General features: G+C 50.7%; 1 protein-coding gene across 4 annotated transcripts in view; it reads left to right on the forward strand.

The window, feature by feature from the left end:
* The first annotated feature begins 156 nt into the window (after positions 1-156).
* Positions 157-27,965, forward strand: part of MOB3C (MOB kinase activator 3C) — a 54,365-nt gene continuing 26,556 nt past the window's right edge. For 2 of the 4 annotated variants that reach the window (XM_048862659.2, XM_048862661.2), the window contains exons 1-2: positions 157-348; positions 15,014-15,522. In XM_048862659.2, the coding sequence (XP_048718616.1) occupies positions 15,105-15,522 (418 nt within the window). In that variant the 5' untranslated portion in view covers positions 157-348; positions 15,014-15,104. Of the gene's footprint in view, positions 349-8,821; positions 9,060-14,509; positions 14,652-15,013; positions 15,523-27,965 lie in introns of those variants that run through there. The other 2 variants (XM_075131867.1, XM_075131868.1) reach the window with 2 other exon arrangements.

The raw sequence follows: 27,965 nt of genomic DNA on the forward strand, positions 1-27,965 counted from the left end.
AGCTATGCTGCATACCACAGAGTGGAAGCAGGAGACAGAGAGATTGAGGCGTAGGGGGCAGGGCGAGCTACGGGTTCTTTTTTGAGTCAGTTATTGCTAAGGCAGCTGTACTTCTGGACACACTCAGGATATGACATCACTGGGTTGGGGGGGGGCAGGAAAGATCAGGCAGAGTTTCTTTAATGAAAACCCCAGCAAGGGTTGGTGTGTGTGTGAGTTTTTCCCTGACCCTGGGATCTCATAGCTAAACCGAGGGAGCCCAGAAGGAAGCCGCAGGATCTAGCTAGCTGACCTTTCCATACACTCGAGAGGGATTTGGTCTCTAATTCAGATCAGTTCTGGAGTTAGGTGAGTGTCTGGTTTTGTTTTGTTTTTAAACTTTCCTTAAGAAGTTTCTGGCTTGCTCTGAGAATAACTGTCTCCCAGTAAAGCCCCCTCCAACTCCAACCTCATGCTTTCCCTGCTAGCCTGTTTTGTGTCACAGTCCCACTGGGAACAAAAGCAAATGCAGCCAGGTGGATTGATTCCCCCAACTTCAGACCCCTGCAATGAAGTTGCAGATGGTACATTTTAGGGGGCGGGGGAGGGAGCATTTCAGGAGCTGGATGCTGCAAACTAGGGTTGGCTCAGCCGGTGCGCTTATAAATGTTTAGTATCAGAGGGGTAGCTGTGTTAGTCTGGATCTGTGGCACAGGACTCTTTGTCACTTTTGTAAATATTTAGTGACCCCATATTTTGCGACATCCGGGGCGAGTGTGAGGGGCGAGCCATAGCAGAGGGGGAATGAATGTGGCTTTTGAGCCGATGAGCGGAGTAAATGTCACTTCCTGGAGCAGATGAGGAGCCAAACCAGCCAAAGTTTGGAAGCAGTATTCTGTGCTTAGCAGAGTTTGGATGGTGGCCAATTGCCACTGTAAGACTTTGCTGAGGAAACTGACAAGGGTCTGGGAGTATGGTCTGTCGTGTTTTGCAGTTAAATGTCCCATAGCTAGTGGCTTGAGTGAGGCCATTGCATGTCCTGGAATCTGGTCCCCATACATGTTGGAGTGAGAGCACGGAGTTCGGGAGGAGCTTGGGTTTGACCAGAAGATGAGTTGTAGAGGGTTGGTGTGTGGTGTTTTTGGTATCATGTCTGACCCTCACATGGGAGCTGTATGGCTCACATGCTCCGAACAGGCAGCAGGAGCCACTGAGCCCAGGCCTTTTGGGATTGTGCCTCTGTAGCGACTGTTACTCAGGACTGAACCTGGTCCCTCTAGAGCTAGGAGCATGAGCCTCTACTGATTTACACAGGTGTTGGATCAGACCCCAAATCCCCTAGCTGGCAGCTTTGGAAGACCCATGTCCTCTGTAGATCAGACACAGAGTGGGATGTGTAACACACACTGACCAGGGAGCTACACCTCCCTTCTGCTTTCCAAGTAAGAGGATCGGTGTAGTGGGAGGAAGGCTGGCCCGGTGGTGAAGGCATTGGCCTCTGACCTTGGTTCAGTTCCCTCCTCTGCCACAGACTCCCCATGTGACCTTGGGCCAGTCACTTAGCCTCTCTGTGCCTCTGTTCCCGGATAACAGCGCCACCCTACCTCACAGAAGTGTGGGGAGGAGAAAGATGTGGATTGTACTGTGGTGGGGGGGCTAGGTAGACTGAAGCTGTCTCCTTGTTCCTTGGGGAACAAACACTACAAGGAGGCATGATCAGAGGCGAATTCTAAGAGGGTGTTGGAGTAGCAGTAGCCAAGGTACGTGATGCCAGGCACTCAGTGGGCTAGCACTGGGCAGAGTGATGGGCCAGCCGGTAACACCAGCTTGGGGCAGGGGGATTGTGGGGCAGGCAGATGTGACAGTGGAGGGAGCGGCAGGTGGGCTGGGTGGTACCAGGCAGTGGGCGTGGAAGCAGCAGATGGGGACTGCCTGGCAGTGCGCAGGGTGAAGAGGGCAGTGAACAAAACCAGGCAGGGGGCAAGGGTCTGGAAGCAGAAATCTGCTTGGCTCGGTTGTAGGGTTGTGCACTAGGGGACAGAAGGGGGGTTCCAAGTCCTGAGTGGGGAACAGCCACAGGAGTAACCTGGGCACCGCTCTCCTGGCTGCAACTTCCCAGTGTGTGTCCTGATTGCAGCACCCAGAAGGGTGATTCCCGACTTGGGTTTCGGTGCCTAGTTGCTATGTTGATTGGTGCTGCCTCTAAACGGCTGCGTCTGTTCCAGCCCCGTTCTTCCCGTTTGTGCGGGAAGTTCCCTTCCTGGGACCCACAGGCAGATTCCCATGACATCGAGCAGGTAAATGTTGCTCTGCGCTTCTTGGAGATCATCTTCTCTCAGCTTTCAGAGTAGCAGCCGTGTTAGTCTGTATTCGCAAAAAGAAAAGGAGGACTTGTGGCACCTTAGAGACTAACCAATTTATTTGAGCATAAGCTTTCGTGAGCTACAGCTCACTTCATCGGATGTATCAGCTGGGGCTCCTCTTTGGACCTTCCTCTCCCAGGCTAGTTCGCTTTGGCCTTCATGCCCCGGCAGCAAGCTCCCGCTCCCAGCAATTTTCTTGGAACGTCTCCTGGAATTTTCCATCATTTGCGACGGCATCTGGGATCTGCGGCCAATAACCCCGTTCCTCCAAGGCAATGCAGCCGGGGTCTGGCTTCAGCAGGAAGTGAAGAGAAACCAGCCCTGTTCGGGGACCATTGTGGTCAAGTGACCATTTTTAAATAGAATACTTTCATGTCCCCTTAGATTTGGTTAAACTCAAAGGCTGTACAAGGACAGGGCGCAAATGGCTGACTTGGGCGTGATGTTGCTGAGCCCTAGGGGACTTCCGATCTATTTCCAAACATACGGCTCTTTGGATCAGGGTTGCACTACACCAGTAACGAGGCTCCCAGCCTGCAAATGCTTATGTGCATGCTTAATTTTAAGTCTCCTTGTCCCGTTGACTGCAGTGGCATGTGCAAACGTGCATGCGGGATCAGAGCCCGACTAATAATCATTAATACAGGTGCAGGTGGCTGACGGGCCAGCTGGCTGGAGAGGTTAATATCCCATCGAAATATCTCGCGATTATCCCTTTTAAGCTTCAGCTAGCAGCTTCCTCGCTGACTTCGCCAGTGCTTGTCTGCTATCGAAGTAATGTGTCAGCAGGGGGACTTTCCTCTTTTACTAGTGAAGGAAGAGAGGAGTTCCCTCAAGCGTGAGATTGAACCGAAGACTCTTGCAGTCAAACTTCAGTCAGCCACTGAGACAGCTCGGACTAGTAGTGCAGGCCTCTTTATTTTGTCACACAGAGTCTGCCTAGCTGGAGGTTGCAGCACGCGGCCGCTTCGGGTATGCCCACATGGGAGAAAAAACAAAACCCACCCCAGCGAGTCTCAGAGCCTCGGTCGATGGACTCAGGCTCGCGGGTCTCGCGCTACGGGGCTAAAAATAGCAACGTGGATGTTCTTGTTTGGGCTGGAGTCAAGGGCACTGACTTTTCTTTTCTTTTTCTCTGTGGGGGCTCCACCCCTGCTCTGCCCCGAGGCCCCACCCTTGCTCCACCCCCTCCCCTGCCCTCCCACCGCTCGCTCCTCTCCACCCGCCCTCCCCATCATCCAAGCCGCTCGCTGATGGGTAGCCAGTCCCGGGGCCCCGCCAAACAGCTGTAGATGGTGGGTGCTGAGGACCCCCTGTTTTTTTTTCCATGGATGCTTGAGCTGTGGAGCACCCATGGAGTCAGGACCTATGGCTGGAGCCCGGGCTCTGAAACTCAAGCGGGAACGTCTGCTCTGTTATTTTTAACCCAGTAGGACAAGCCATGCAAACCCAAGTCAGTTGACTCAGGCTCTGAGAGGCATTGCCATGTTTGGGTGTTTTTGCAGCTACACAGGCCCCAAGGTCACCCACAAACCACATGCATGTGGCATGAAAGAGGAAATTGGTGACTGTCAACTCCCAAAACCCAAGCGTCAGTGAACTAAAAAGGTAACTCTTCACAAGGCTGGTAGAGAGATCTGGTACACTCATGAGCAGGGCAGGGGTGTAGAGTTGGGAAGGGGGTAGGACCAAGTCTGTCCACTAGAGGGCAGCATTGCAGGGGCATGCAAACCAGTTTGTTGTAAACTCAGGCTCTGCGCAGATTCAGGCAGCCTCCAACAGACAGGTTGATCCAGGCCTTGATGTTTGGAGGGACACTCACATTTTGCAGAGAGGCCCGCAAACATTGGTTGCTTGCCTTCCTACCCCCGGGTTCAAAAATGCAAGCGGGCATGGGGCCCCTTGCTTCAAACTGGGGCCCTGCATTTCCTAAAGATGGATTTTTACTCCCACCAAAAAGTCGTGCATGGATTTGAGGGCCTGCGATCTGTGACCCGCCCCTGGCTGAGCATCTCCTTAGGAGCTGGCTGCATGTCAGAGCCATCCATTAGGATGGTGTTAGGATGTTAAATGCCTCGCTCCGTCCCAGTGTGAGAGCAGCTGTTCTGCTGCTTTAAAATTTGGATCGTGCTGCTCAGTGGCTGTTTGAGGTTACCGGAGCCAGATGCTTGTGTGAGCGTCTGACCACTGGCATGCGAGAGGGGACTTAATTAATTAAAGGTTTCAAACAGCCTCTCAGCACTGCATTTAATTGTAGATCAAGTACCACGCTGTGTTCTCAGCCGATGAGCAGATGGATACATTTTCCTGGCTGATCTTTTAGTTTTGGTCACTCAGTGCTCTTGAGTTTTCTTTCTCATGGTTTATTAATAATACTTACTTATTAATTCTTTCTGGTAGCACCCACAATGTATGAAGGCCCAGATCCTAAAAGATATTTATGTGGCTAACTTCCAGGCATCTGGGCAAGTCACAACCTCCCTGGCTCAGTTTCCCCATTTCTAGAACTACAGTATATTTGAGGATCTGGGCCTAAACGCTTTTCAACAGACAAGGAAGCCCAGTCCTTGCCTTGAGGAGCTTTCAGTCTAAGCACAGCAAAACTGAGCAAGGAGAGGGATGCACCATATATACCCTAGTTCTAAAAATGGGGAAACTGAGGCAGGGAGGGTGTGACTTGCCCAAGTGCCTGAGAAAATTAGAGTCGGAGCTGGGATTCTGTTCTGTTCTCATACTGTGCCCATCACCTTGGTATCTGGGCACTTGGATGAGAACTCAGTAGCTCCCCAGCCTATCTCTTGCCACAGCCCTCAGTTTCTCACTTTCCCTATTCGTGCTACTTTCCTTTCCTCTTTTGTGTGTACCTGTGTAACAAAGTGGAGGTGACGCTCGATTGTTTGATTACCCCTGTGCCCTGTACCTTACACCATACGCTGGCTGGACTTCTCACGTTTAAAGATTTCTGTGCATATTGGGTGGTCTCTGAAGCCGGACTGATGACTAGGGGAACTGAAACTTAGCCAGATGGGCTGTGGGTGCCGTTTTAGTTGTGGCTTCCTTCCGCATCTGACCCTGGAGAAATATTCATTTTGTATTTGGCTTGGGCAGTGTGATCTAGTGAGTAGGTGCTGAACTGGGAGTCAGGAGAGAGTTGGCTTCTATTCCAAGGTAAATCAGCCAGGACCCCATTGTGTTGGGTGCTGTACATACACATAGTAAGAGAAAGCCCATGCGTCAAAGAGTTTACAGTCTAAATAGACAAGACAGACAAAGAATGGGAGAGGAAACAGGCATCAAGAGGTGCAGTGACTGCCCCGGATCACAGAGAAACACAGCCAGGAACACCAGTCCAGGTCTCCTGACTCCCTGCTGCTGAGGAGCTGTGTGACTTTGGACAACTCATGCAACCCCCACCCATGCCTCAGTTTCCCCATCTGTGCAATGGAGCTGACGGGACTGGCCTGGAGCACTGGCAGTCTGCATCTGAAAAGCGCTAACCCTCGCACCAGTAACGCCTGTCTTTCTGAGGCACAAAGGAACCTGTTCTTGGAAAACTATTAAGAGAAGCCCTACGTTTCTTCAGTGTTGTATGCATATAACTATATCAGACAGGGACACGATTATTTTAAGCAAGATAGTTATACCAGTACAACCCCTAGTGTGGACACCGTTATACCGCTATAAAGGTGCTTCTGCTAGCGTGGCTTATTCTCCTTTCCGAACAGGCAGGGCGATACCAGTGTAAAGCACTTTTCTCTCAGTATAACTCTCTCTTTAACTTGCTCGTGGAGACAGGCTGTGAGTTACAGCTCTGCATGTGGACAGCTATTTTGGCTTAGCCTTGGCTTGAGCATTGGCTTAGGTGGTAAATTTACAGGCACAGACTAGACCAATTAAACCAGTTTTAAACCGACCTGGATTTTCCCTGGTTTAATTAAACCAGTTTAAGCTAATCCGGTGCCTCCTCTCAGTGTAGACAAGGCCATGTGCCCAGAGGAATGAGCACAGTGCAGCTGGTGCTGAAATTGGCAGCCAAGTCAATGCTGGAGCTTATATTCGTGCTCGACCCAGCAGGTACAGGAACAGGGCTCCCCCTTGCTTCCTTCGTCTCCAATAACGAAGCCTTTCTCCTGCAGCTCGCTGGCAAATGAATCCGGGACCCTGGCTGGTGAATGGACCACTGTGGGGAGGGGGAGGGAGCCGTCGCTCTCCAACTTCCTGTCTCCGCAGGCGATTGTGAGATGCGGCTGCCGGGACAGGCCCGCCCGGGACAGGAAGGGCCCCGCTCACAATGGGGGCAGCGCAGCAGGAAAGGCAGCCGGAGCTCCGGCAGGTACGGCCACCTGTTGGCATCCCACACCTGCTTCCGTCCATCCTGATGCTGGGGCGAGGACGCTGCAGCTGCGCTGCTCGTGAGGGCTGGGAAACTGGACGGAGCTGGTGCTATGAATGCCTGGGAGACTACAGGATAGGCTGATTGGTCAGGCACTGGGCTGGGAGTCAGGAGACCTGGGTTCTATTCCTGGCTTTACCACGGGCCTGCTGGGTGACCTCAGACAAGTCACGTCCCTGCCCCGTGCCCCAGTTTCCCTTCCTGTCTGCTGGCTATATAGATTGTAAGCTCTCTGGGGGCAGGGACATTCTCTCACTATGTGTACGTACAGTGCCTGGCACGATGGGGCCTCTAGATGCTATTGCAATGCTAGTTCTAATTCACTGAATTCACTGCAATCCAGTTAGCAACGGGCCCAAAATCCAGGGTGCAAGTGTCCCTGGTCTCTACGGGAGGGAGGATGATGCCATCCTGAAGTTTAGGTTCTCGGGGTTGATTTGAGCGGCTCTGTGGCCTTTCGGTGCCTCTAGTGGACTGATTTCCATGAAACGAAACAACCATTGGACCATGGAACCTGGCTAAGCCACGCAACACAAAATGGGTGGTTTCTCCCAACCCCTCAGCAAGAAACTAATAGCAAGTGCTGTAGTAAGGTCTCACCAGCGGAAGGAATGGTCGAGACGATCGAACCCTCTGACTACCGGAAGCCACAAGTGGATCACTGCATATGTGCCCTTTCTGTACACGCCCCTGCAAGTGCTGGTACAGGCTGCTGTCAGCGACAGGCTACCTGGCTAGCTGAACCATGGTCTGACACAGTGTGACACTTCTTATGTATGGAGGGGCACTGTGCAGGGGTTAGGGTGCTAGACCTGGGTTCAGTCTCCTGGTTGGCCACAGGCTTCTTGGGCAACTCACTTAGACACCCTGTGCCTCTGTTTTCCATCCATAAAATGGGCATAATGCACTTCCTTACTGCACCGGCGTGTTGTGAGGATAAATGCATTGCAGATCATGAGATGCTCCGATACTGTGGTAACAGGGGCCATATAAGTACGTTAGACCGGGCAAATCCCTATGCAGACTGGCTACATTGTAATAAGCCACGGTTTCAAGCAAGGGAAAGGCCAATTGGGACAAACAGCAGCTCTGTCCGTCTGCACCATGGGTTGCATTGGTTCCTCTCTGCCAGTGGCTATAACTGGGCCAAAGGTTGAAGGGTTATTGGTCTAGTCCAGTGCACGTCCTTGCATGCCCGGGAATATCACCAGTGATTAAACAACAGCTGAGAGAGAACTGATTCATGACTCAGCATCTTTGTTTTGCAATGGGTCTCCTGGTCACTAGGACAAATTAACGAAAGCCCGTGGTTTCCGATCAGTTCCCCGTTCGTGCCGTGATTCAACCCCTGGGTGGCATCACAGCTTATACCATGTGCAATTGGCAGGGCTGACATTGCTCAGCAGGGATGAGTTCTGGGCGTCCCAGAGAAATACCTAAGTACATTCTTATAAAGAAAAGAATACTTGTATAGTGCTTTTCACCTGCCTGTCTACAGATCTGTGGTGGAGTGTGTTAGCCCTTTGTGGTTCCCTGCTGGGAGCCCCAAGGTCCTACCACATGATTCCCTAAGAAGCAGTGAGCTGAGAAGAAAAGAGCAGCGAAGGTGGGTCCTCGAGGCTTGCCTAGATAGGACTCTCCGGAGCAGCCACTTTGGAAAACCACAGAGACCTGGTCCTTCCAGGGCTAGACGGGCTAGCAACAGCCAATCAGGGCCCTGCTGACCCTGATAAAAGGAGCTGCCTGTGGGTTCGTGGAGCAGTCACTGGCTAGGATTGGAGGAGAGAAGGAGGGAGTCTCTCTCTGACCGCAGGAGCCTGACAATAGATGGAGTTCATGGCTGGCTGAACCTGCCCAGCTGGGATTGCAGAGAGAGGAATCTGAGGATGCTGGCCCTGACCTAGGGCTGGAGATAAAGGGCCTGGTTGGAAGAAGCCCAAGGAAACAGCAGTGACAGATTGGAGAGGGCACTATGTGGCTACTGTGCATAGGGTCCCTGGACTGGAACCCAGAGCAGTGAATGAGCCAGGTTCTGCCACCACCCACTGGCATAAACCCCACAAAGGGGATGGGGCTTATTTGGGACTCTGAACAAAGGGCTACATTTAAAGAGCCCAGAGTTGCAGCTGAGGACCTCAGCGAGGGCAAATAGACTGTTTACTTACTAGACTCTTTAATACCCCAGAAGGGCCATTCAGACTTTGTGATTCAGCTGGAGGGCCAAGCCACTGAAGGCCTTGAGGGCGGCCAGCAGCCTGCAGGTGGCACCAGGGGTGAGAAAAGGAAGGCAGTACTGCACCCCGCCACTTGGCGGTGCTCAAGAGGTGAGTGCCCCGATACAGGATCGCAGATCAGTGGTGCCTCACCATGCACCCTGGAAAGATAGAGAAGAATTAAACTAAGGCCGGCAGAGTGACTTGCCCAAATGCAGCAGCAAATCGGGACTAGAAAGCAAGAGAATGACCCCAAGTCCCCTTTCCTGTGGGCCTGGGCTTTAGACTTCCAGAGGCTGAGATTTATTTCAGCTGTATCCTTGATAGGGTTTGTAGGCACCTTCTGTAATGGAACAGACTGTAGCTGCTGCTTGTTCTTCGCCCTGCGGATTTGTTGCTTTGGGAAGGAGGTTGTTTTGTAATGTGAAAATTAAAAGCAAAAATGTGCCCCTCTAGGCCACTGTGTTGCTCCAGGATTCATTAAATGAAGAGGTGGGAGAGATCGGGGGAGTGTGTCTAACGGTGTGAGGTGGCTGTCTGAGCTTACTGCATTGCAGCTCCTGCTAGCCACGTAAGAAGCCGCTGCAGCATGTACTGATATTTGGAGGCCAGACTCTTCCTCCCTGAGCCCTCCTAGAATGTCCTGAGACTTGGCCATCTTCCTGCTGTTTATATGGAGAAGTCCTGAGCACGTGGGCAGGGCTGGAACATCATCCACCCTGCGGTGTGTGTGTTCTCTCTTTATAAATAAGGTTGGCTGCCCAAAATCAGAGGCTACTGTTGCCGGGAGGGGGGGAAATTTAGACCTACACTTTTAACTGCAAGTTTCCTCCCCTCAGTCTGTTGAAGTAATGCAATTGATTTCCAGGCCTTTGTGTGAAACCATAGCTGAGAGTGTCAGCCCCCTATGAATAATAATACTTTGTACTTGTATAGCAGCTTCCACTGCAAGCACTCCTAACGCCCCTGTGAGGTCCAAAAGGATCACCATCTCCATTCTGTAATCAGGGAAACTGAGGCACAGAGGGGCAAAGTGACTTGCCCAAGGTCATGCAGGGAGTCTGTATCAGAGCCAGGAATTAAAGTCCCATTTCAGTGCCTTAACCACAAGAACCAGAGTGGTGATTAGACTGCAAGGCAGCAATCCCTGACCTCATTGCTGTGGAGGGCAAAACTCCCCTCAGTTCAGTGGGGCCAGGATTTCACACCCTGGGCTCTTAGCTTTGTGCTTTACCCTCCCCATCCAAGATTTGTGCTGATCCTAAACTGCCCACTCTTGAGGGAGATTGAGGAGTGACCTGGCTTTTTTGTGGGTTTGTGGCTCTACAGACTGACTTGGCTTTGACGGGGAACGTTCTGCCTCTACTTTTTCTGAAGATCTGTTTTCTTCCAAATTCCTGTAAGGATTTACAAGGCCTGTGCAATTTGGCAGCAGTGCCGACAACGGCTCACGAAGCAAAACCATGGCAAACAGCTCATGTAGGTGCTGACTGCATTCGGGGTAGACTGGAATGTAATGACCAGGCAGGTACGTGCTGCCTTTGTAGCGGATTAACTAAAGGACTTGAGCACAGGAAATCAGATTGTTCCGGTGCACCAATTCATGTATATCTTTCACAGAGACACTGTAAGAAAACACAGACCAGATGCTTAATAGCTTCATTGATTTTAATTGGGTTTAGTAAGACAATAAATATCCAAAAAGGAAATCCGCCTCCATTTGCCTAATGATTGAAGAGATCAGTGTGTATGATAACAAGAAAGTGATACAGTAGAATAAGTTTGTATGATGAAATATGTCCTGGGAGCTGGTTATTGGAGAAGAGTCACTTCCCATTGAGTACAAATGAGTTGGAAAGAGCCGTAGAATATAGATGTACAAATAAACTCCTTAACAATTGGCAGAACAGGGATTTAAAAGCCTCTATTCATGGATCACAGGTTTTCACTTTTTATGTGCCAGGCTTTATGGCAGAGGTTCTGAAACGCTGTTGCCGAGCCCCCCTTCGGCGCTTCCTGGCTCGTGCTGAAAACAGGAGCGTAAAGCCACGGCGGGGCGAGTGGTGGAAGGGGCTGGCCGCGCCGAGTACAAGCCGATCTGAGACCACAAGGACGTACTCCGAGCAACGAGGCTGCTTACACTGCTGCAGCTACACTTCTATTTTTTTAGCACGTTAGCTCGATCAGACCTAGCGTGGGTATGACTCCTCGAGCTGGAATTTACCCCTCCTGTTCGCTGTGTAGACGGACCTACTCATGGACTTGAGGAAGGAAAGCCTTCCCACCACAAGGGACGCTCTCAAGTCGAACACCCCTGATATCCCAGCCCTTCACTCCATCCAGGGAAAAAAACCCTACCACAAGCAGAGTCTTTACCTGGCATGGGAGAAGTGCCAGAAGCTCCAGGAAGCCCACTACGGACTTTGTTATTGCTATTGGATTTTACATGGAAGTTGCTCAAATGCTATGGTGACATGCGGCAGGATAAAACTCTAAGATAGATAAAATAGGTCTGGGGGTGAAATTTTCTGGGCTGTGTCCTACAAGAAGTCAGGCTAGAGCAGTGGTTTTCAACCGGGGGTCCACAGCCTGCGTCTAAGATTTCCAAAGGGGTTTGCACCTCCGCTTGAAACTTTTCAGGAGTCCGCAAATGAAAAAGAGGTTGAAAACCGCTGGACTAGCTGATCTTCAGGATCCCTTCTGGCCTTAAACTTGATGAGTATGTGACTTTAGTGGAGAGATGCTAATTTAGCCAAGCCGAGGCTCTGGTCCAAGGTGTTATGCAATGGTGACCAAGCTCCAGACACTGGTGCATGTTATGTAGCATGAGGGACTTTGAGTCCTATTTTAAGTGCAAATCTCGATGCAACCTTAACTACGGTGTCACTACCAATGCCCGAATAGTAGTGTGTGTGTGTGTGTACCAATTATATTTAAGGCACTGATCTAGTGAAAGTATTGAAGGACCTACTTCACTTTAAACATGTGAATAGCTCTGTTGAAGTCAATAGGAGTCCAGTAAGTTGCATGCTTCAAGTTAAGTGCGAGCTTCAGCACTTTGCTGGATGGGGGAGGCCCAGGCGGTCTATTTTGGAAGTAGATGTAATCCTAAATGTCCAGAAAACTTGCAGTCATGGAAAGCTTATCGGTATCAGCAGGGTGGGCCTTGAAAATGTGACAGCCAGGCAGGAAGATACAAGATAAGGCTCATTCTTTATCTGGCAGTAGTTCCAGGCTCAGTAACTGGGTGGATGCTTTGCGTTACAAACCACCAACCTCCCTCTCAGGCCCTTCTGTGCTGCTAGGCAGGAAGCCGTGATGCTGCTAGAGTGACTTGGAGCCATAGCCAACAAGAAGGCCTGTTACCTCTCCCAGATGCCCCCGCTTCCCCCCGCCCCAGCACTGCCCTAGAGTGGCACTGAATACAGCCTCAGAGGGCTTGAGCCCTGTTTCCCATGCTAAGTGGCAACGTCTGCTCTTTAGTCCACAACAGGAGTGACCAAAGCTCCCTAAAAGGGGGGGAGGGCACCTGAACCGTGGCCCCACCCCCCACGTCCCTTTTCCCCCGAAGCCCCGCCCTCGCACCACCTCTTCCCCCACGACCCCACCCCCTGCTCGCTTATCTCTGCCCCTCCCCCCGTTGCTTGCCTTCACAGCTGGTAAAAAGTGATGGAGCTATGGCTCCTGGTCCCCCTTGTTCCAGCACCCTTGGCCCACAGGTGCAGTTCTCGCTGGCATCAGTGGAAGACGCCCCGCTAGGCGGAGAGTAGCGTTTGCCCTCTCATTTGGAGCAAAAGCCACCCCTGGCCAGAGGGGCAAGAAAATCCCTGTGCCCCAGTGGGAACTGAGGATCTTGCGCTGCCCTCTGTGTGGGATGAATTTCACCCTTGCTTTCATGCAACAGCAGGCAGCTGTTCAGACAGGGAGGCACAGGGCATCCACAGTGAAAAGATGAGCAGCCACAACAGCCAGCTCTTGTCTCCAGTTGTTCCTGAGGGACAAAATTTAATACTCTGGTGTCTGGATAATTTGCCCTCACCACCCCGACTCTATTTACTTCTGGCTGTACTCTGTCTATTGCTGCTGTGTGCTCTAAAATACCCGCGGAGCTCCACCCAAGAGGCATTTTCTCTTCTCTAGCGGCTGAAGTGAGTCCAGGGTACCTTGCAATGGAGTCTGCAAAGCACCGTATCGGACCCTGTGGGACGGCAGGACCTGTGTGTCTGTCTGTGGCCGTTGTTGTTGGTGTGACAGGTGAACAGGGTACTGGACTGGAGTTCAGGTGGCCTGGGCTCTCGTCCCTTCTGCTTGATACCTTGGGCAAGTTACTTCCCCTTTTTGTTGCCCCTCGTTCCTCTCCCACCCTTGCTCTGACTTATCAAAGTAGTTGGCAAGCTTTTCAGGGTAAAGACTGTCTCTCACTTGGTGGACATGAATTATTAAAATATTAGACCACAAAAAAAAGAGAAAAAAAATTTTTTTTCGGGGGTGGGAGGGATAGCTCAGTGGTTTGAGCATTGGCCTGCTAAACCCAGGGTTGTGAATTCAAGCCTTGAGGGAGCCATTTAGGGATCGGGGGCAAAAATTGGGGACTGGTCCTGCTTTGAGCAGGGGGTTGGACTAGATGACCTGAGGTCCCTTCCAACCCTGCTATTCTATGACATGCAGCATCTAGTACAATGGAGCCCCGATCTCATGTGCTTAAAAGCATTAACGCTGGGAACTGTAGGACAATGCAAAATGTATTTTAGCTGATCGGTGATGTTTGGCGAGCCCTTTGGCTCTTTGACAACAATGCAGAGATTTCAGTTCATAGTCTGAGTCCAGGAGAAACACAGACCCTCTGCTTCTGTGGTAGTAAATTCAGGAAGGCAACTCAGGGCATAATTAGCAGTTTATTGAATGGCCAGTAATCCCACAATTCACGGTAATGTTCAGGGTGACCTCCAGATGACTCCTGGATGGGATGGCCAGGGGGTTATCCTGGATAGATCAGGAGTCACTGATGCAAGGGTGCAGAACTAGCTGCCAAAGCTAATGTCCCACCTGACACGGCTTTATTATTTTAAAGCAAGGTGCCGATGGCAGCTGATGCAATCCAGCAAGGTGGCGAGAGGAGGTAGACTGTGTGTGACTAGTTTGCATTGTGTTTTGGGCTGTATGGGTAGGGGAGTTGATCCTTTTCTATCACAGTGTGACACCCAAACGGTACTTCCCTCAGGACACAATTGTACATGGGATTTCGGCCTAAGGGGCTTTAAAGAAACAGAACACAAACTCCTGCTAAATAATAGAGCAATGTGACTGGCCAGGTACCCGTACTCACTTCAGCGCCCTGGGGCAATTGCCAGGCTGGCCGCAGGGGCAAGTCACAGGGAGCACTTTTATGAGCTGGGAAGCTCTAGGGGCTGGTGGGTGGGGGACGACTTCCCGTGTGCCCAAAAAGGAAATCAACACCAAGCCATTTGAGCGATGACTGGACGGGGGGGGGGGGGGGGGGGGGAGGGAGGAAAGCTGCCTTGAACGCTTCTGATACTGCTTTTTATTTTGCTTTAGAGCAGCTGCCCTTGAGATACTGGTGTGAGCAGAGCCTTTCCCTGTAAAGATCATGCTGTTACTCAAAGGATATTGCTTTATGAAGAGGCTTTCAACAGAAGGTGCCTCCATCTTTCACACGCAAGGCTTCCCGCCCGGCCAGCCATGGTAGCACCAACAAAACATTTATTACCATTTGCATTATGGCAGCACCGAGACGCCTCAGGGTTCCCGTTGCCCTATGCGCTATAAATACATCCCTGCCTCCAAGACCTCGCTATCTAAATAGACAAAACAATAATCCTTCCTTTATCTCCGTTTTGCAGATAGAGAAACTGAGGTCATAGTCACACAAAGAGCCAGGAATTGAACCCAGATTCCCTCAGTTTACATCCAGTACCTTAGCTACAAGACCATCTAGTCTCTTGAACGTGCCACCAATTCATCATGAGCAGCTTTAGTAAGGGAGAGCCAGTTACAGTTGGTGTCATAAATAACGGGTTCAATATTTCTGTCTATTTTCCTTTCAGAAACCCACGATGTCCACCCTGACGCTTCCAGGCTAGGAGTCTGCCTTGGGACGTGCCGCTGCCCTTTTAAACCTGGCCACCCCAGCCCAGAATGGCTTTGTGCCTCAACCAAGTTTTCAACAAAGACAAAACCTTTCGCCCCCGTAAGAAATTCGAGCCCGGCACCCAGCGGTTTGAGCTGTACAAGAAAGCCCAGGCCTCTCTCAAATCTGGGCTGGATTTGAAGACTGTGGTCCAACTGCCTCCTGGGGAGAATATCAATGACTGGATAGCGGTGCACGTGGTTGACTTCTTCAACAGGATAAACCTTATCTATGGGACGATGTCGGAGTTCTGCACCGAGAAGAGCTGCCCAATCATGTCTGGTGGGCTCAAATATGAATACAGGTGGCAGGATGATCACAAGTACAAGAGGCCGACCAAGCTCTCGGCACCCCAGTACATGTGTATGCTGATGGAATGGATCGAGATGCTCATTAACAATGAGGACATCTTTCCTACCAGGATAGGTAAGTGGACTGTAGTTCTTACATTCAGACAACAACTACTGTGATCATTTCGTCTGGCCTTCTGCATAACACAGGCCAGAGAACTTTACCCAGGGATTCCCACATCCGCCCCCAACAGCTTGTGGTTCCTCATAGATTTTAAGGCCAGAAGGACCATCATGATCATCTAGTCTGACCTCCTGCACATCACAGGCCACAGAACCTTACCCACCCACTCCTGTAATAGACCCTAATCTCTGGCTGAGTTACTGAATTCCTCAACTCATGATTTAAAGACTTCAAGCTACAGAGAATCCACCATTTACACTAGTTTAAACCTGAAAGTGACCCGTACCCCATGCTGCAGAGGAAGGCGAACCCCCCCCAGCATCTCTGCCAGTCAGACCTGAGAGAAAATTCCTTCCTGGTCCCAGCTTTGGTGATCAGGTAGACCCTGAGCATGTGGGCAAGACCCACCAGTGAGATACCTGGGAAAGAATTCTCCCCCTCATCAGCTATTGGAGATAGGCTGTCTGGTTTTGTAGGCAACCTCATCATACCATCCCCTCCATAAACTTATCAAGCTCAGTCTTAGACCGCAGCATATCTTTTAGCCAATCATCCTGCCATGATGTTGTATAAACTCAAAGGGATGGAGAATCCAGCACATCACCAGCATGTTTCCATGGATAATTATTTTCTCTGTTGAAGTTTTGCATTTTCTTTTTAACACTCATTGGAAAGGCGAGGAAAATATGCCAGCTTTGTCCTGCAACCAGCTTAATGAAGTGACACTATGAACTCCCAGTCTGTTGAATCCTTTCCCCCCTACATATGGTGCTTTGTGGAAGTGGGGGACTCTTAGCACTCTTTAGAGCCAGGCAGGATGTGTGGACTGGTGCTACTCAAGCATCCTGTACATAGCTGTGGCAATGCACTCCACCCCAGACCTATGGCATGCCCTGCTATTCCACTCCTAGGCCTACCTGTGGCCTACAAGGACATGTGGCTTTTTCAGTGAGGACAAATCTCCACCAGGAGAATAGGATGTGGCCCACCACAAACAGTTGTTCTTATAACCTAACCCAGTTCCCAGAGGGGAAAAGTTTGTGAACTAACCCTCTTTATTGCCCATCCTGCAGATTTAATCCTCGTTACCCCTGTGGGTAACTATGGTGATAATATCACATATGCTAATCAAGTTCATTTGCCTTCTTTGGGGAGATCAGGGATTGGAGTCTACTGGGTTTGCCAATTGGTGTCAGCGATTCGTTATTCGGTCTGACAGACACATACCAGCAATCCTGTTTCCATACAGATGGCTCTCGCTGTTTTCAGTGTCTTCATGGAGCACACGGATTCCATAAATAAATTTCTCCCTAGATAGCAGTCGGTCCTCTTCATGGTGCAGTTGTACTGAACCCAGCTGCCAAGCCCACATGGCGCTCTTGGAAGCGGTTCCTTTTCCGATGAAATGAGCAACGCGTGATTTTTTTTATTTATTTATTTATTTAACTTTTTTGTCCTCCTCCAAAGGAAGTTTTAAGAATCTTAAGACATAGCGATCATCCTTCCAGTGAAACACAGCCCTTGGCGAGTCTTCCTTGACATTATTGCTTTCCAGAGGGGCATGGGCTCGTGAATCTGAATCAAGTCACTGCAGCTGAGGGTTCCTATTTTAGTTATCTTGGTGGGAAAGCCATAGGAATCTGGGATGGAAAAGACCGGTGCAGGATTATTGAGCTCCCTGCCTGCCCTGGCCCCACGCTGCTCGCAGAAGTGGCTGGCACATCCATGCCTTGTGTGGTGCCCACACCCCGAGTGCCGGCTCCACGGCTCCCATTGGCCAAGAGCTGCCTTAGCCCCACTGCGCCCCTGCCCGGGAGCTGCCCGAGGTAAGCAGGGCCAGGGGACTCCACACGCTGCCCCCTCCACACGCTGATTCCGGCCCTGTGGCCCCTAGGGGGGGGGGCATGGAGCTCTGCATGCCGCCCCTGCCTTCAGGCACCGCCCCCAGAGCTCCCATTGGCCGCAGTTTCCAGCCAATGGGAACAGCGGAGTTGGCACTCGGGGTGTGGGCAGCGCGCATAGACTCTTAGCCTCCCTGCAGGGGCTGCAGGGACGTTCTGCAAGTGGTGTGGGGCCAGGGCAGGCAAGGAACCTGTCTTAGCCCCGCTGCACCGCCGGACAGTTAGCAGCCTAAAATCTCCCAGTTTGGCTTCAGTAGCCTCTGAGAGATAGGGCCTGATTCCAGGAGACTCTTGGCAAAACCAGGAGGGTTGGCAACCCTACCACCAGCCAGGCCATCAGCTGGCATGAGCAGCAGCACGACCCCTGAGCAACTGGCCAGCTGGAGCAGCGGCCTGGGCCACTGGCTCACCCGAGCCGCCCCTGGCTACCAGCCAAGCCCCAGGCTCCTGGCCAGAGCTGAGGCTTGTGGGGGGGGGGGGGGAGCGAGGGCAGGGCCTCTGGGCGGAGCATACCTTTGATACCTGCCGCACATGCCAACAGGTGTGTTCTTAAGCCCAACAGCAGCATTAGGCTAATGGCTGCTCGAAGCATTCCCCCACTGTGGTGGTAGCTACCATGTCTGCTTGTTCTCAGCCTTGCTCCCGCTCTGGATCCAGCCTTGCCTTACTCTAGGTAAACTGGCTCTGACACTGGTCTCCTAATCCTGGCTACTGACTTCTTCTCCAGCCATGAGCCTGGCTGCTTACATCCCAGTCTCTGGCATAAACAGGTAACCTGACTTTCAGAAGTGTAGATCAGCCAGCAGTTCCTTCCAGCCCTGGGATGTGCTGGGCCCTTCGAAAAACCAGGCTGCTTATTTAGATGCCTAAATATGGATTTAGGAGGCTAACTTTAGGCCTGCATTATTGCAAACCTTCAGCTGGGCTCTCTAATAATCACAAAATATCATGCTAGCTTTTGTTTGTCATCACCACAGTATCTGAGTGCCTTCCACGTGAGATTGGTAGCAGCAGTGAAGTCTCTAATGGACTACATGGAGTCTCTTAGCCCCAGAAAGAGAGATGTGCAAAACTCTGCTTGGTTGTGGGGCGGTAGGGTAGTTTCAGGTTCTTGTTTTTTATTTCGGGAGTGCAGGAGGGGGTGGGCCAGAGGGGGTCTCTTGCAAGGCAGGTTACAGCTGGTCATTTAGTTTTGTGGGTGATCTTGGTAGTTTAAAAATTCGGTTTTGTTCTGATTCAGAATGAAAGTCAAAAATGTCAAAATTCTCAGTGGAAAGGCAAAGCCCTGGGGTTCCCAGCCCTGGAGTTCCCAATCCTAGGGCAGCCCACCTGGCTGCTTCCCTACAGCCACAGATGCTGGAAACATAGGGGGAGCAATGAACCTGAGTGGCCAGGCCTCTGTGGTCTTAGCTCCCTGTCGTTCTATCAGGCGGGCTACTGAGGAGCCAGGTGGGTCAACTGACAGAACTCTGCCTGGCAGATGGGGCTCTGGAGGAGCCCTGTCTACGTTCTGCCCCAGCTTTGTCAAACTATCTCCGCAAAACCGTTCGATCTAGGTGAATTGGCCAATTCTGACGATAGCTGGTCGAGAAAACCCTAATGAAATATTCGATGACCACTTTTTTTTTTTTTTTGCTTCCCAAAAGCTTTTCCCGTGACAGTCATCCCAGAACCCCTCTGTACTGGGCTGTTTCTGGGTTTTTTTCAGTTGTCCAGTTGCCAGCTATTTTTCACCTGCACCACTGTGTCCTAGTCAGTGCCATAGAAACACATTCCATTCTGCAGAAACCCACTGGGGTTCAGAGAAAGCCATTACTGATGGACCTCCAGGAACAAGCAGAATGTTCTCATGCTCAGAACCCCTCTCCTGAGTCTCTCAAACAGCGACATGGAACTGACAATGGCGGTTTGTGGGCGTTCTGGCTGATAGTAAGAGAATATGGGTCTGTATCCATTGAGCCCTGCGAGGGGATCTGTGCTGTCTACACTGCAATTAAACAGCCCCTTAGCTCAAGCCCCGCAAGCCTGAGTCAGCTGGCATGGGCCAGCAGCAGGTGTCTAATTGCAGAGTAGACATACGTTGAAAGGCTGGAGCCTTTCGTCACACGCCATTGTCAATAATTCCCCAATTAATGACTCTGACAAACTGAGGTTAATTACTTTGTAGTTTTGGCATTGCAGAAGATGGAGCTGCCTGGCCAAAAGGGAAATGCCACATTTATTTGTTTCTGATGAGGGCTCTTTCATTTTATGAACTCAACAATAGAACGAGTTTGGGTGAGAGCGACAAGGCAGGGGCATTGGAGCCAGTCGAAGGAATGAAAGCACATAAACAAAAGAAGATGCTCAATGTGGTCTACAAAGAACCAGACCTTGTAAGGCAGCCTGAGGGATACACTGGGAATGGATCAAGGTGGTGTGAAGGGAAGACGTGGGGCAGGGGAAATCTGCAGAATTCAGAGATGTTAAAAGCCAGGAGGGACAATTATGATAGTCTACCCTGGCCTCCTCTATCACACAGGCCATAAAATCTGAAAAAATGCCTGCATCAAGCCCATCACTTCTGTTGGAGCGTATCAGGGCCAGAGGGTTGGCAGTCTGGCTTCGGGGTTAGCATTAGATGCTGGCTGAGGGTCCAGGAGCCGATTACCAGAAATCAGGCCTGGTTGGAACACCAGGAGATCAGAACTGAGAGACGAACCAGAGGGCAGGGATCATGAGTCAGTTACCAAGACTCCAGACACCAGGAGGTCTGATCAGAAGGCAAGACCAGGCGAACACCAGACCAGTGGTCCATGGCAGAGTGAAGCCCTATGGTACAGATGACTACCTATTTCCTCCTCTGGCTTAAATAGGGGCTGCAGCCCACTCAGGAGCTTGCCCAATCAGAGCAGAGGGGTGGGGCTTGTGCCCTTGGGCTTCATGGGCCCCAGTCCCAGCTGCTATCTCAGCTGCCAGTGGAGGGCTGGAGTGTGATGAAATCCGGGTCCATGTTGGGAGTTGAGACCCCTGGGGCCTGACAGAGCTATAGCAGAGCTTCCAGAAAGAAATCCAGTTTTGATTTAAAGAATTCAAGTGAGGGAGAACCCCTCACAGCCCAAGGTGGGTGGTTACAATGGTTAATTCCCCTCACTCTTGAACATTTGCACCTGATTCCTAGTCTGAATTCATCTAGCATCAGCTCTCCACCAGTGGGTCTGGTTACAGGTGTTTTTTTTTCTGCTGTGTTAATGAGCTGTCTATTATCGGACTCCCGCTCCCTGTGGAGGTACCTCCATTCTCCCCACCCCTCCATACCAGCGGCTGTGTGTACATAACCATGGTCTCTAGTCCCTTTCCCAGCAGGGGTGCTGCGTGAACCCTTATTACCCTCTTTCCTCCACTGAGAGGGGCTGTTTGTGTCTACCTTCCTCCCTCTCTCCATAGCAGGGGTTCGATATGCCCCATTCCGCAATACCAGGGTCCCCCATTCTCCACTCACCTTCCCTGAACTGGGTGCACTTCCCCCTCCTTCCCCCCTTCTTCTTGCTTCTTAACACATAGAGTGAATAGTTTGCAAATGACCGCCAGACTGTAAAATGTTCCTGTGATTCAGGACAAGGAAGGTATAGAGCAGCGTCTGTTTGAGGGTAAATCACGTGCAGACAGAAGGGCAAAACTCATCCCATGAATCGCTGGCTACAGAGAATTAAGTCCCGCTCCAGAAATTCCTCTCTGGACTCCGCCCCAGGGCCGCCGAACAGTGGAGTCCCACGGATATCTGACATGTCGTACGATTCCCATGGCAGCGTTATGGTTGGGGCCCTGTCCTTCTGTATTCTACTCACTCAGGCAACACTCTGACCTGAATCTGATACTGCCTGCAGGAGGTGGGTGTTGGTGTCTCATTCTCTCTCATGTGGGTCTCACGTGCTTCCCCCCTCGTGTGATGTTGCCATGTGCAATCGAACTCCCCAAGGGCAAGCAATCTCTTCTGCTCTCTGGCAAACCGCTGACAAACCAACCTTTGCTGAGAAATGCCAAGTGTTGCCTGAACTCTCTTATGTTATTTGCAGTTCTCCTCGGCCGTCTGAGTCATCCAAAAATCACAAACGCAGAGGCGGGGCACAGTTCAGCAGGGCTAGTCGGCCAGCTGTATTGACAGGCAGGGAAAGAGACTTGCTACTCCACAAACCAACGCGCTTTGTGCAGCTGGGGGTGGAAAATCGCTCCTCCTGGCTCTGGGAAATCAGATGGAAATTAACGCGGATGGTTGGCTCACGGTGTCATTGACTCCTTTGGTTTTTAGGGCTGGGTACTCAGCTGATGTACATCTGCAGAGCTGCTTTGGCTTCCGCGGAGGATATACCCTAGTGCAGGATCTGGCCATTAATGTTTGTTAGCACTGTAGCAGATAGGACGGGTCGTTGGGGAGCTCGGACTCTGAGTCTCTGTTGCAGCCCCAGAGTTTCAAAGGGCCAGATTTTGATACCCTTAGGCCCTCACTTTGAACCGTCCCACTGGCTCCCATGAAGGAACGGGTCTGTTCAGCATCAGTGAGGGTAGCCGAACCTGGCCCTGGATTTGCGGGTGCAATTACATTGGGTTAGATGGTCGCAGCCCTCCCTTGGCCAGGCAGGGAACTAAGGTCTTTTCCCCTTCCCCACCCCAGCTCGGCCCTGCTGAGACTCCAGCCTTGAGAGTGGGGAGCAGGAGTTATGTATCTCATACAGCTCCCTGTGAGTGACTGGGATGGCGGGCATGGATTGTGAAGGGCCCAAGCTCCAACACTTGTCCTTCGTCCCTGGCCAGTTTAACTGCCGGGGTGCATGGCGGGGTGATGAGCTGCTCCATTAAAAGGGAGGAAGTAACTTACTCCCTCTCCAAGGGGGAGCAGGGGAGGAATTGTGACGTGGACTCCCAACTCCTTCTCTGCTCTGCATCGCCGCGCTGCCCCGTGCTCGGGACAGGATGGTACAGGTCCAGCCCAGCCCGCTGAGCGCCCAGGGAAAGCTCCCATCGGGCCAAGCTTCCCAACCATGAGCAAGATCTTGATGAGGGGGACAAGGGACACCTGGCCGTGGGTTGCCCAGCAGCTGTGCCCTGGGCCAGCACTTCCACCTAAAGTGAATGCAGAATGGTTGGTGCCACCATCCTGGGGGAGGCAGGTGACCTCTGTAATTAGGGATGCAGGTACCACACTGATTGGAGTCCCGGGGCAGGGGGGAGGGAACACAGGGAGAGCCCAGCCTCCAGGGGCTATTCTGATTGGGTGGGGTGAATGTGTAGACTGAATCAGGGAAACAGCCTTCCCCCCACTCCCCTCACCAGGTCAGCGGAGCAGATCCACAGATGCTATCTCCACTGGCCGCTTGGAGAGGGGCGGAACGGAAAATCCACATAAGCAGGGGGCAACGCCAGGGGGACCCATTGCTGTTGGTGGCTGAGATCCACTCGGGCAGGAGCCTCACAGCCCTTCTGCTGCCGGGGTACCCTCGGGGGCTGCAGAAGCACAGGCAGGGTTTGCCCCTCAGCAGCAATGTCAAAGGAGTGAGGCTGCTATGGGGCGGTGATTGGGCATGTGACCGTTCCCTTCTCTTCAGCGAGGAGGCCTTGCGCATCTGGTAGCTGGGAAGGACTTTACCGCTCTCCCCCCCCCCGCTCAGCTCCTATCTTATCCCAGTGGGGGAGCTTTTCTGTGGGCCTGAAGGGAATGCTGAGCACAGCTGGGGTGTTGCTAGACACGGCAGCCCGTTATGCTGAGGCCTGACTGAGCTGCTGTGCCGCTCATGGGATGGCTTCCTTTCCCAGATATGGTTGCTGTCACACAGTGCTATGGGACACGCACACACAGGAATTATTATAATTTGCATTGTGGTAGCACCTATAGACCAGCTCATGGACCAGGATCCAAGTGTGCTAGGAGCTGTACAAACTGAACAAAAAGAGAACCCCCAAAGAGTTTATAATCCAAGAGTAAGACAAGAGGCAGCAGATGGACAGGAACAATGAGACAGCATGGGCCGGGGTAGCCACATGCCACCTTGTTGAGGTGTTTGTAGGCCCCACGGAATTATTAGAAGCTTGGGCGTAGGATTACTAAGGACAGTGGTGGTATGAGTCAACAATGGAAGATAAGGGTAAAGGATAAAGACTTAGCTTCACACACCCACATTGTTCTGATTTACTATGCCAATGTTGTTAAAGCACTACAGCTACCCTAATGTGGATGCGGTTATACCAGTATAAAGATCCTCCTGCTGGGATGGCTTATTTTTTTATGGGAAGAGGAATAAGCTATAATGGTAGAAGAACTTTTATATTGGTCTAACTGCAACCGTATGAGGGATTGTACTGATAAAACTATGTCCACAGAAAATCAGACCCTTAACCGACATAGTGACTCCAGTACAAAACCTGCGTAGATCAGGTCTACAGATTGTAAAAGAGCGCTGAGCACCCTTTTAAATTCTGTCCATGAAATTAGCAGGCTTTGTTCATAGTTAAGCAACTATGTGAAGTGCTTTCTTTCTAAACACAATCTGGGCCTTCCATGCCCTTTCCCAAAGAACACAATTAACAAAACAAAACAAAACAATCTGATACTTTCCCAATAATAAAGGGGGGAAACATTTGGACGCAGCGTGATGCGATTGTAAAACCAGCCAGCTGAGAAAACAAGGAGGGTTTTTTTTGTCTTTTCCCATCTCCTTCCGAAATTAACACCATGCATAATTTGCAGCTGCTGTCCTGCCATTAATTTTAAGTGGCGTTTTAAAAAAAAGTTTTTAAAATGGTGTTTAAAGAGGAAGGGGCCATTCTGTTAACAATAAGCTGCCAAAATGGGATTTAATAATAATAATTAATAATTCATTGTATTAATACTGCTGACTTGAATTATTCCTTTCTACAGTTTCATGGGACTGATTAATAATGAAAGAATGCAATTAGCTGGCACTAGTGTACGTAGGCAGACTCCTGGCAGGGAGGATACAAAGACTGCTTAGAATTGTGTTTCCATAATTGTGTATACTTTTGGATTTCTCTCATTTTAATGTCTTTCTACCCATTGTCCCACATGGTTTCCGTGTTTTGAAGCAATCAGTGCAGTGTGTGGAAAACATGTCTCCTTGAGCATTTAAAGCACAACCCTAGGTAGGTTTCAAGTAAAATGTCCCAGTAAAGTTAAAATTAAGGTGCTAAACCATTGTACAGCTGCAAGTCACCCCTAAGACCAGGGTCCTGGCCAAATATCAATTAAGGTAATTAAATTTTGAGTACTTGTATCCTTCCGAGGGTTTCAGATGGATACAGTTCTCTTCACTCGATGGCCTCACTTGTTGTTGTTGTTCCTGAGTGCTGTTAAGCAGTTGCTATGTGTCACCTCAGATGTGGCTGCATTTCTGTAGAGGGGAAAATGATTCTTCTCGGTGTAGATTGTCCAATCAGGTTTTGAAGTTTGGGAAGTGTTTTGGAATCAAAGTCACTATGTATGAGGGCTTGTCCTCCAAAGCGAATTAAACTCAACTGAATTAAGGCCACCTTAATTCTGTGTCAGTGTCCACGCAGGGATTTATTGTGGTTTAACAAATCCCTTTTAAAAGTTCATTTGGATTCATTTTCCTGGGTAGACTAGCCCTGAGTTGCTCACTCTAGTCAAAACAATCCTATAATGTAGGATTATGGCAGCACCATCGTGTATCATGTGATAGGGAAACCTTTCGTATGGTTTTGTTCTATATTAGGACTTTGGTTAACACAGTGATAAAAGCAGCAGGCCTGGATTTTAGAATTAGGCACCGTCTTTGTGGCTGGAAATATAATAATGGATTATTATTATTTACATTAGCACCTAGAGGTCACAACCAAGATTGGGGCCTCACTGGGCTAGAGCAGAGGGGGCCCATTACCGCTCTGCTCCATAACGTGATGCCTCTCCAAGAAGTAACCCTGTTCCACATCGATAACCAGCCTCATTTCCCCCCAGTGTCCTCGGTCGTGATTTAAAGCTGAGCATCTGGAAGTGCAGGGTCGGTGCTGCTGGGAATCTCTGGAAGTCAGGTTAGCTCTTTTTCAGAAGGGTCTGATTGGGGCTGGGGAAGGAGTTTAATTTCTCAGCGATGGCTAATGAGCCATCAGTGAGGCAATTTTATCGATGCAGCAAAGATCAGCTGAAAGGAAAGCATGTTAAGAATCATGCAAGCCTGCCTGACATCAGATCCGTTACAGCTGAATGGCCCTGTGTGCCTCTGGCTCGAGAAATCTTCCCCTTGTCTTCTACCAGGAAGGCTCCTCTTTCTTCTAATGAGGCTGGAGAGAGAGGGAGGCTTGTTTAGCTCCGGATGTCCCTGCCCCCGTGGCAAACGATGCTCCATCATTCTAGGGAGCAGCTCGGTTAAGAGCCAAGATGGGATGGCTTGAGGAGCAGAAGGGCGAGTTATTTATGCCACTCCATAAGGGACAGATGAGATGTGGAACATGCCTGGTGTGGGTGTTTTGTTCTCGCAGGGGTGCGGTGGCTGCCAGGGCGATGGCTCGGTACCCGAAAGAACATCCATTGAATTTAGATTCAGGGCAAGGGGAAGTTCAGTTTCCCTAGCTCCTTGCTGATGTGAGAAAAGAGGTGAGGCTGGTACCCGTTGCTTTGGAACTTGCCACTTTCCGATGCTGAACTGCGGGTAGGAGCAGCAGGATGGTAAGAAGCCTTCAGGGCTTTGAAAATTCACAGCAGCACATAGATAGAGGGGGGTGGAAGTTTATCAGATTTCCACCCCACTTCCTGCCCAGAGGAAGGCTTTTTAATCATCTTTCAGGCCACCATGCTGAGTGGATCCTGTGTACCACAAACAGACAGCTTGCCTCTTCCTTTTTAAATACTTTGGCACGGTCTGGGTTAAGACTTGCTTCTGAGCATGATGGGGATATACATTCTCCTGTATCTGCTGCAATTGCCCGGTAGGAGCTAAGATTCTAGAATGACATATCCATGCTTCAGGTCGTTTCCTGGCCATCTCAGGGGTCAGGAAGGAATTACTACTTCCCATGCACAGGGGTGTTGTGCTTATTTTCCCATTTCATCCGAAGCAGGGTGGCAGCAGGAATCTGGACTCGATGGGCTGGGATAACAAATTTTGTATTATTATGATGAGCCCTCTCCCTAGGACGGGGCATAGTTCTTCAGTTCTTATAAAAGGCTGATGTGGCAGCTTATGCAGCCATGTGATGGGATGTAGGGGTGGATGAGAAGGGACAACGTACTGACATGTCAGAGGAGAGCATGACGTGGAGAATTCACGTTCAGTTACAGTTGAACATCAAGCACGTGCTCAGGGGTGACTTTGCCAAATCCAGTTTGTCCGATCTGCCTGATGTCACCGTGTGTGATCGCTTGGAAACCTTTCTGCCTTATTCACCCACAGCTGCCTGTCAACATCCCCTTCACACTCCAAATCAAAGGCAATACCAACTCCAGTGCCACATGGGCATATGTGAGCTTGTGTGTGTGTTCATGGGGAATCATAACACTGTGGCACCATGTGGCAGAAGTGGGGACTAGCCTATCAGTCTTGGGCCGTGGTAACTGGAGCTGATGAGTTTGGTGCATGGGAGTTCATGCAAACATTTTTTTCCCCGGTTTTTGTCTCGTTGGGAGTTCATCCCTCCAGAGGGCTGGGCATTGAGCTCCACAGAACTAGCACAGACCTAGGCATCAGCGGAAGAACACTCTTGCAGAAGGTGATGGCAGAGCAATATAAATTCTTGGACCTGTGATTGTTGATCTTTTAAAGAGAAGGTTGGGAGTGTGCACATAGGAGGTGACTCTGGCTGGGAAGACATCGTCTCTGCGTTCTCAGTAGTGGACTTCTCCATCTCCTGGTCTGAACAGGGAACTTCCATTCCCTACCCATTACTGGTTTGGTGTCACAAAACACTTGAGACTCTGCCCTCTCTAAATTGCCCCTTGCCCAAAGAGAATTCTTCAGTGACGTCCCTGGGTGGCACCTCCCTTGCCCCAGTACATTGGCTATTCTCATGAAGAAGAGGGTGTGGCCAGAGTGTCTTTACACCACAGTGGTCCCCAGCTGCTGAAATGTCCCCTCAGAGCTGTTGGCAGCCAGATGTAAGTTAGAGCAGCCCTGAGGCTGCTCTAAGGCACTCAGAAGTCTGGACTGGTTCCTGGCCAGCCCTGGAACCCAGAGTGGTGTAAAGCTACCTTTCCCACTCCCCTTGGTCCTGCCCTAAGTGTAAACTCAGCCAGAGCAAAGAATCTAGTCCTCTGACAATACTAGCTCTGGGAAACAGACTTTATTTCCCACCCCAGCCCCCTGACCTGGTTTTACCATGTGATCTGATTTTATAAGCACCGCCCCACGGGTTGTTTACAGCATACACTAAAACTGGCAAGTTGGATCAAGTTTCTTCCTTGCTTTTTGTTTTGGTCGGAAAAGGGATCAGGGAAGCAGGATGCGTAAGCAACACTAGGTCACAAACACAGAGCTGTGGCATTCGCTGCTT

Source organism: Caretta caretta, chromosome 8 (assembly GCF_965140235.1).
Source record: "Caretta caretta isolate rCarCar2 chromosome 8, rCarCar1.hap1, whole genome shotgun sequence".
NCBI classification, from domain to species: Eukaryota; Metazoa; Chordata; order Testudines; family Cheloniidae; genus Caretta; species Caretta caretta.